This window comes from Photinus pyralis, unplaced genomic scaffold, assembly GCF_008802855.1.
Source record: "Photinus pyralis isolate 1611_PpyrPB1 unplaced genomic scaffold, Ppyr1.3 Ppyr1.4_LG4, whole genome shotgun sequence".
NCBI classification, from domain to species: domain Eukaryota; kingdom Metazoa; phylum Arthropoda; class Insecta; order Coleoptera; family Lampyridae; genus Photinus; species Photinus pyralis.
Genome location: NW_022170511.1, coordinates 1923126 through 1932650, shown reverse-complemented (window position 1 = coordinate 1932650; position 9525 = coordinate 1923126). Strand labels below are relative to the sequence as shown.

At 38.0% G+C, this 9525-nt stretch overlaps 2 protein-coding genes across 6 annotated transcripts; both read left to right on the top strand.

Annotated features, from left to right (window-relative positions):
• The first annotated feature begins 345 nt into the window (after window positions 1-345).
• On the top strand, window positions 346-2816 carry LOC116169298 (probable ATP-dependent RNA helicase DDX28). Of its 4 annotated transcripts, XM_031485359.1 has the most exons (3): window positions 372-1545; window positions 1598-2623; window positions 2678-2816. In XM_031485359.1, the coding sequence occupies exons 2-3, from the start codon at window positions 1757-1759 to the stop codon at window positions 2783-2785; spliced, it is 975 nt and encodes a 324-aa protein (XP_031341219.1). In that variant the 5' UTR covers window positions 372-1545; window positions 1598-1756; the 3' UTR covers window positions 2786-2816. The 4 variants fall into 4 exon arrangements, with proteins under 4 accessions (XP_031341221.1, XP_031341220.1, XP_031341218.1 ...); XM_031485361.1 differs by lacking the exon at window positions 2678-2816 and having other exon boundaries at window positions 346-2068; window positions 2356-2565; XM_031485360.1 differs by lacking the exon at window positions 2678-2816 and having other exon boundaries at window positions 346-2068; window positions 2182-2399.
• Window positions 2817-4665: 1849 nt separating this feature from the next.
• On the top strand, window positions 4666-7582 carry LOC116168297 (SET domain-containing protein SmydA-8-like). 2 transcript variants are annotated; one of them, XM_031484030.1, is made up of 6 exons: window positions 4666-5336; window positions 5396-5510; window positions 6301-6505; window positions 6557-7231; window positions 7290-7389; window positions 7444-7582. In XM_031484030.1, exons 1-5 carry the CDS (start codon window positions 5313-5315, stop codon window positions 7354-7356), a joined length of 1086 nt encoding a protein of 361 aa, XP_031339890.1. In that variant the 5' UTR covers window positions 4666-5312; the 3' UTR covers window positions 7357-7389; window positions 7444-7582. The 2 variants fall into 2 exon arrangements, with proteins under 2 accessions (XP_031339890.1, XP_031339892.1); XM_031484032.1 differs by having other exon boundaries at window positions 4667-5336; window positions 7305-7389.
• Window positions 7583-9525: the final 1943 nt, after the last annotated feature.

Here is a 9525-nt window from a genome sequence, read left to right as displayed (position 1 = left end):
CTTGAGGGCGGTTAAAATCGCTCACGAGCGAAAAAAAAAAACGCTCAGGAGCGGAAAAGAGCTCGCGAGCGAAAAAAATGGCCGCTCCGAAAAGCTTTTTCCGCTTGGAGCGCTTTTTGGAGTGGAACGCTCGCGAGTAGTACCCAGTTCTGGTAGAACTTCTAATAATTTTCATGAAAATTACTTAAAAAACATATTAGGTAGTAAAGAAGACCAAAAAAAATTCCTTATAAACTAAAGGGTCCTTTTTCCTTTGTAAACAAAAAACTCTTAATTACGACAAAATGTGGTATGTGTTTTTAAACAAATGAATCCTTTTAGTTTTGGTCCCGTTTTTTATCGATTTTGTTGATCTTTGACGTTATTTGTTAATGCGCAAATTTTTTTTTCTTGTATCTTGGTTTTGAGCCCAACCCTGTGTGGAAACGGGGACAGAATATTTCCACTGCAGGTGCGTACTGCATGCGGTAAGAGTCCGCTAAACAAAGGCACTCTTTCACTTCTCTTACACCTTGTGTGTATGCGGAAAATACTTGCCAATTATGACGGTTATTTTTTTTCTCAATTTTTGACTTTGATTATTTGAGTTATAATTGACGCGAATTTGTTTGGCACAACACATACCAGGAGGCCTTTAGATACAGGTTTTTGTTTTCTGAAGCAACGATGGGCTCACTTCCATGACGGAACATTTTCCTTTTGCAAATTTTTTGGCGGTCATTTCTCGGGGATGATTTAATCTAGTAGTAGGGTCCGAAATCCACTGAACGAGAGTGATCAAAATTTTAACCGATGGAGTTCCACTTTGGCCTATCCGAGTATGCTAAAGTCGACCGTCTGCCGCCTCAGGTCATATTACTGAAAATATGTATGCAGAACATTTTTTATATTGAATGCCCTTTTTAATTTTGCTCTCTGCATATTGTTTTAAAAATGCATTTTTGGATATACGAAAAACCGTTTTTGGCGGCCATTTTGGCAAGATGGCGGCCCCGGCCGTAGATTTTAAAGTATGCGTTTAGTTCCCAAATCTGTAAACTTGCAAAACTTCTCGAGTAATTTTTAAGTAAACCCTCCTTTTGTTCCCTGGCCTAATATGAGACCACTTCGAGAAACAGTCATAAATGTGTTTGTGGAAACAGTTGATTTTTTTGAACGCACCCAGTATATATTGGCAACGTCGCGAATGCACAATGTTTGTATTCTAACCTAAGTTTTTGTCTGCCACAAGTTCCATCAACAAAATACCCAGTTTGAATTCTGTGATACTAAAAAAATGTTTTGTAACGCTCGCTGTTCATCTACTTATGCATTTAAACTCATAAACATTACATACAAACGTACTGTTGCATCAGTCGCTTTGAAGCGAAATAATAAAGAAGATTTAGTCATAAGATGCAAGCGTAAAGAGTATAACTACTATATGGGGCAAAGGTATAGCAAACTGGACGACGTACCTTTGGCCTCAAAGGGATGGACTCATAATAAATCCAAAGGAGATTATTTCTACGTATATCCTCAGTCCCCCTTAAGCGAAGGCGACAGGTTTCAATTATCAGATTTGCACCTTCAGGATAGTGTAACTCAACGTTTACAGAAGGACGGCATTGAAACGTTGACTTCTTTTCAAAATGAGGCATTCGGTACAATATGCAAGGGACATCATAGTATTCTAACTGCAGAATCTGGGTGCGGGAAAACATTAGCCTATTTATTGCCGATTATTCACAACATAATTGGTGAGAAATCGTCCAGTATGAATTCTCCTAGAGCATTAATTTTGGTTCCTGGCCGAGAACTAGCACATCAAATCGCGTCGGTTGCCGAAAAGTTGGTCGGGGAAACAAATTTGAAAGTGAAAGTGGTTGTTGGCGGACGCACGAAAAGAGCGATGTTAAATCCCGAATTTTCCGAAGTGGACATACTGATAGGAACCCCAGGGGCATTGGGAAAACTGACCGGTGTCGGTATATATAAACTCAATCAGCTATCATACGCCGTGTTTGATGAAGCGGATACCTTAATTGACGATAGTTTTATAGAACGATTGTCTAGCATAGTCAAACGAGTAGGTACCTCGCAAATTATTCTGGTATCCGCAACAATGCCCACGAATATTCCTTCGATTTTACAACCTTATAACAACAGTTTTGTAAATGTAACTTCTCCTTTTTTACATAGGCCCTTAAACCACCTCACACAACAATTTTTACGATTGGGACGTTCAATCAAGCCGCAGCAGCTGTTACAAATCATTAAAAAAAATCGCGACCCTTTACTCATTTTTACAAACCGCAACGAGACGTGCAATTGGGTTTCGTATTTCTTAAAGGAAAATGGCGTTTCTGCTTCTAGAGTCAATGGCGATATGAACTACGAGGAACGGATAGTTCAATGGAACGAATTTCAATCTCAAAATAATCGCATTTTGGTAGCTACCGACCTTTGCTCTCGAGGGCTACATTTGCCGCACGTAAAGCATGTTGTTAACTACGACTTTCCGTTGTATGTGGCCGATTATTTGCATCGTATAGGAAGAACGGGCCGTTTTGGTCAGGAATCGTGTAAAGTTACCAATTTTGTCGCCGGCGATGAAGAAGTGAAAATTGTACAAAAAATAGAGGTCTGTAATTAATTATTTATAAAACAAAATTGAAGTGTATATGGTTGTTTTCAGCTAGCAATACGCAGGAATGAGGCAATACAGAATGTCGATGGTAACATTACAAGAATTTTACAAAGGAAATTGTTACGCAAAAGTACCAATGAAGATAGTTTTATGTAATTTATTTTTTAAAGTAAAAAACTTAATTTATTTCCTGTCTGTCTGTTTTAATTACCCAAAAGGCAAATGCCATCAATTTCTCAAGTTTCTTCATTTGGTTCTACAATTACTAAAGTGCATCTCCTTCCCCAGATGTTCTTTCTACATTTTGTTGGCATTTTTCCGAAGCTTCTTTTGTACTTTCTAATGCGTTTTTGGTTCGTAATTCTAGAGCTGCCAATGTTTCTTCAAGACCTAGGCCAGCATAGATAGGTCTTGTAAGAATATGGAAAAACCCAAATACTGGGAGGTCCATAGAATACTGTGGAGAGACTATGCACGTACAGGTCTGGAAAACGCCTATGGGATTGTGAAGTTGCTTCCAAAAGTACTCATGTTTTCAAGTGCAGCAGTTCTTACTAAGCGGCGCGACGCGTAACAAATCAAACGGTTCTAAAAGCCTTTTCTGCAGTTGCGCGTCGCCTAAGTGAGAATCGACCATTTTGATATCTATATAAAGTCCCTGTGTCCCTCACCCCACTTCACTTTATGAACATTCATCAAGATATATGGCTACAAAACTTTTCAACCATCTTCCACCACATATCCGCAACTGCACCTCCTCGAGGGAGTTCAAGAAAATGGCCCATAACCTGTTCGTCGAGCACCCCTACTACAGTATTGGAGAGTATTTGGTTCAAAAACTGTGATATTCTTATTTTTAATGTTTGTTTGTTACTGTTAATGTACTGCGATCTGTCTCCCTGTCTTTTTACACTTATTTGTATGATCACTATAAGGCAATCCAATATTACTTAATGTAATCGAAATGGAATTAAAGAAAGAAAGAAAGTTCGAAAAGGCCATTCTTTTGAGAGCTGCCCATATTTTGAGGATCTACGTTATCAATTTAGACCCGCCGATTTGATTTTCAAAACTATCTTAACAATCTTTCGGTCTGCGTTCCCGTTTTATTGTCTGCGCATTATCCGTTTTGTATTAATTTATTCTTCTGTATGTTTTCTAGAAATCCATCGAAGTCTTTGTTACCTAAACGCACACCGTTTGACCGTTTTTTAAGGCCTTTAACGCCCCTTTTTAACTTCACCAATAAAAAATAAATAGTAACTGGCTTAAGTTCAGCTGTCGCGGTCGTTTCCGTATATGTTCTGAACGTCATTGTATCTCGTGCTCCGCGGCCCATTTGAAATAAGAACGGAATGTTATTAGAATGCATAATCATCTGTTTCACTTTTTATCTAACCTTGCGGTTAAAGTGATCACTTTATCTACCCTCATGGTTAAAGGGGAACTTAGGCTACTCATTCAAACCTATTAAAATGTATATGACTATATTTCATTACTGGCTAGCAATTAAGGTAATACCTATAGTACCTATAGGCAAATTTTATTATATTGATTAGTTGTGACATCGCATTTGATTGGAAAAGTGTTTAGTTTTGTGACGACATTTCAGTAATCAGCTTATTTTTGAAATCTTAAGTCCTTAGTCTATAAATTCTCAAATTCCGAAACTTGACTTTTACGACCCGATCATTTGGCTGAGAGTTCAACGTGTCTCGTTTGAGAGCCACACTTTTTCTTATTAATTTTGGTGCGTAGAATCCAAAACAATTCGTACTTTTTCGATCGGACTTCTCAATCAAAAGTTATGGACTAGATATACCAATTTCGAAAGAAAATTCAAAGGGCTGTAACTTTTGAACTAGTCCTTCTAACTGTTTGAAATTATGGATTCTACAGGCCACATTCTATAAGAAAATTTTTTTCCCGGGTCGATCTCTGAGACCATTTTTTTCCGGGGCTCAAAAAAAGGCAGTGTATAACCTTCCTTTTTTATCAAAAATCGACTGCACCAAAATTTCTCGGGAAAACACTTTATTTGCATTTCTTCTTTAATTTGTTCCTCGGCAATTATATAAGAGTAAAGAAATTAATGACACCTTATTTGAAAAGTTGTCGAGCTCTGTATTTTACCCGATTTTACCTTACATTTCTAGCGAAGAAAAAATAAAATGCTGTTTTAGGGGTGGATTTTGACGTAGAAATGTCCCCCCCCCCCCCAACTTATAATTGATGTGTTTCACGATTTTTTACAGTTGCAATTTCAAATGACCCATAGGGGTGGCTATATAGTTAAAGATGAAATTTACCCAACGAAATTGGACTATAGGTCAACATTTTGGGCATTTTGACTACTGGAGTTTGTATTCTTTGTAGCCATCACACTAAAATAGACGTACACGAGGTAAATGCGAATAATGGAAAATCTGCGATTCGAAGATTATGGGTTTTTTCCAGTAGTCAAATGCCTACAAGCATATACTCTGAAAAAACCCCTCTTATATTATATACCTATCAGAGAGGTTTCTCTTGTTTTTTTTTGGATTAAAAAATTCAAACAAATTTCTGTTTCGAAGTAGTGTAGTTGGTGTATTAATAATGTTGGCCTCCTGTCCGCGCTTTTGTTGCTATAATTAGAATCGCTACTAGAGAAGAGTTGTTCTCTTGGGTTTTTTTTAACAACATGCAATGCTCTAATACAAATCATGTAGGTATACGTTCTTTATAGCATTAATTAGTAAATTACTTGTGTATACTCAATTACAGAGCTTTCAAATTCATCGCAATGATACAGTTGGTCGCTATGCAGTCGCGAACTCTCATTATAAACCTGGGGATGAAATATTTTCGGAGACACCATTTGCTATTGGACCTAAATCAGGTGGGAGCTTATTTTGCCAACGTAGGCTATGATTGAGAATTAACTTTTTTTTACTGATGCGATATGCGGAACATCGATTCACGGCCATACTTGATTTATGCTCTTCGGAGAATGGATCGGCCTCCATAAACATATTTTATATATTGAATATGCTTTTAAGGAAGGTAGTTCTTTCTTATTGTCTTAAAATAAATCCAAATTCCCAAAGATGGTGTACTATAAGTATAATAATAATAATAAGTGACCTTTATTAGATTACTGGAAGTAGAGGTACAGAACGAAAAAAAAATATAAACATTCAAGTAGATAATAAACTAAATAATTAAAATTAAATGAAATTAATGTTCCATAATCTAACAGGGCGAAGTTCAGTTCTGTGGTGAGACACCCTAGAACTGCTCTATCACTTAACCCCACCCTAAACTAAGAAAATAAAACAATTAGTGGAATGAACTTAAAAATATGTATATTGAAAGGGAGAGAGAGATAAATAAATCAGTCGTGGTTCTAAATACAGAAGAAGAAAAGGAAATATAAGTGTAATAACTATAGTCTATCTCACCTTTCACCTTACAGTACAGGGTTGTATGGTCAACAACGATGCCAAATGTAGTCTCTATAAATCGCATCACCGCACTAAAAACTCCCATAAGGATTGCATTGCCCTATGTTCCCTGTACTGTAAAGTAAAGGTGGGACTGACTAGGATTCGAAAAAGTAACTATACCTACCAATCTTTTGTAGATAAATCAAGTGGTTTGTTTCACTTTAAATAAATATAAATTTACAGATGGACCCCCAGTATGTTTAGGATGCCACATTCCAGTCGATTGCTCTACCGTTTGCACCTCCTGTAAGTGGCCTGTTTGCGGGAGAACTTGTGAAACTATTTCTACGCATAAGGAAGCAGAATGCATTGTATTTACAAGAGCAAAGGTGCCTTTTCAAGGGCCGGCAAATCCATGTCTACAATACGAATGCATAATGCCAATAAGGTATAGGCTTATCTCGATGAATCTCAAGTCACTACTTTTGAATTATTTAAGAGTTCTTTTGGCAAAGTTGCGGAACAATGAGCGATGGAGTCGTGAAGTGGAAATGATGGAGTCCCATAACTTGGCCCGATGCACGCAGCCCATCTGGAAATTTAACGAAGTTAATATCGTAAAGTATATTCGTGGGCCATGTAAGTTGGGAATTTTTACTGAAGAATTAATACATGCGGTCTGCGGTATATTAGAATGCAACGCCTTTGAGGCTTACGCTAAATGTGGGTATCCTATCAGATGCCTATATCCTAAATTGGCGATTTTGTCGCACAACTGTGTATCCAACACCATGCACTCTATCGACAGCGAAAGCTTCAGAGTAACAGTATACGCCAGCACGACTATTCGTGATGGCGAAGAATTATTTTCAAGTTACACCTACTCTCTATGGCCTACTCTTGTACGTAACGAATTTTTACTCGACAGTAAATATTTCCAATGTCAGTGCAAAAGATGCTCTGATCCTCTAGAAATGGGGACGCATATGAGCTCATTACTTTGCGATAATTGCGATGGAATTCTCACTTGTGAATCCCCAATGAATCGCGGCAATTGGAAATGTTCCCATTGTGCAAATTGTCGCACCTATCTTGAAGTTAAAACAATATTTACCACCTTACAAAGAGAAATTGACCAAAACTTAACGGGTGAAGAACTCCTTGTAAAATACAAGTCAGTATTGCATCCGAGAAATGCGTACTTTGTAATTATAAAATCTTGTTTAATTCAGCATTGTCGTTTACAGAAGCAGTACGGTAGAGCGATTCAGTTTGCTAATGATGTTTTGCAAACGTTAAACATTATTCAGCCCGGCCATACCCGCACCAGAGGTTAGTATTGCCGCTATTATGGTTTTATTAGGTACTGAAAAGCTCATATTGTAGGTGTTATCCTTTACGAATTATTTTTGAGCACTATTCTCTTAGCAAAAGAAAATCAGCCGAATTATCGGAGTGTGCATGAGGCATTATGTATTTTAAGAGAATCTGTATCGATATTAAAACTGGAATCTGATCTCAGCAAAGAGGGCAAAATGGGAAAGAAGGCCAATCGTCAACTGTTGGAGCTGGAGGAAAATTTTGACGATATTATCGAGGGAAAAGGTAATATATGTGACCTTGTAAATGGCAATTAAATTGCTACAGATCTTTTTGTTGTGGGATATGTTGAGTAGTTAAATTATTATGTTCATCATTGATTTCAAATTTACTTATACCTAATTAATAAGAGTCAATTAAAATGCAGAAACAATCCAGAATTCTGTTTATTAGTTATTATTGTTACATTTCAGTGGGTTTGTGCCCTACAAAGAAAAGGACGAGGGTGCGCCTCCGTTTTTTTACACAAAAATGCGCATCTGCTGGAATGTTTTGTGCGCATATGAGCTCATTACTTTGCGATAATTGCGATGGAATTCTCACTTGTGAATCCTCAATGAATCGCGGCAATTGGAAATGTTCCCATTGTGCAAATTGTCGCAGCTGATGGCTGTTGCTTATCAGTATATTACGTTATCGCGGTAATAGTTTTTAACTGTAATAGGGTGTGGGTATAAGTACAGTATCGGCAAAGAGTAATATTCTTTGGTATCGGTGCTAGCCACTGCAATTTTTTTAGGGGACGAGACGCGTTTCGGCGAAGGGAACGTTTCGACTGAGGATGTTTCGATGGACCACCGCGCCGCCTAACAATCTTTAAGAGTATTCACTCTTTTCTTCCCTCACTCTGTTCTCTATCTACTGCCATCCCTTGTTTACTCCCTCTTTCATTCTCTTTTACTCTCATTTGCTCTATCCTAAACTTCCTGAATCTCATATGATCTCTCTCTTGCCCTCTAATCGTCTGCTATCGCCTCGCACTCTCTTCTGCTGTTTCTCCGACTTTTGCCTTTTTCTGTATTGCCCTCTCCTCTATACTCTCCATCCTTCCCCCGTTCTCTGCGGTTCTCCACTGTAATCTTCTGCATTTTTTTGTGATCTCCAGTGCGTCTTATTCCAAAATCTCTTCTGCCCTCTTCAAAACTCTCTTGTCCTTCCTGCTCTCACCAACTCTCACTTGTCCTCGGCGGAAAAAGTGATTTCGCTAATTTGTTCTCTAAATTCCATTGCAAGTTTTTACATTGCGGTTTGCTCCTTGAGTATAGATCGCTTTGGTTACTTACGTAAAGATCTTTGCAGCTATACGACCCGCCTTTTTGGATAGGGTTCGATACATTGGGAAGAAAGTTTTAAACCTTCAAGTGCTTTGCAAGGTATTTCAAGTACTTTTCACATTTTTTTATGGCTCTTAACAGTAGCAAAACATGCCTATTTTTTTAGAAAAGCGTTACAGAAATGCACAAAAAAAGCGCGTCGAAGAGTGTCTTCAAAAATGCCCTTGCTATATTTGAATTTGCCGCTTAACTTGAGCCACTATACCTACGAGTAAAAATATGAGGAGAGAATATAACGGTGGTGGGAAACAACAGCACGCGGCCATATCATCATATTATTTTCTTTGCGCTGGTCAGTATGTCGATTTGACGGATCATAAAACAGAAGAGACTATGTCGCTTTTGTTTTATTACGCCACTGCCAATGATGACGCGTTTCCCCCCACTCTTGTAACTTCCTTTATGTCCATTTCCGTCTCGTAACCTTTTAAGACGCTTTTAAGGCAAGATTCTCTCCTCTTATTTTTACTCTTAGCACTACACCCATTCTGCTTATAACGCGGGTTGCCTGTATAAAACTTGAAAACGGCATAGAATCTTCTAGCAAAAATAACTTGAAGCTCTGGAAAACCCTCAAAACTGTATAGAGGTCGTTCTGAAATAGCTTCAAGATTACTTATCATTTTTACCACCGGCACGGTACGTTATTAAGTGTAACGGGGGTACTGCATTGGCGTAAAAAGCGACCCCCCACTTTTTTGACGGAAATACTTGTTTTACAGATACCTGAATCAAATAAAATCTCGGATGTCGC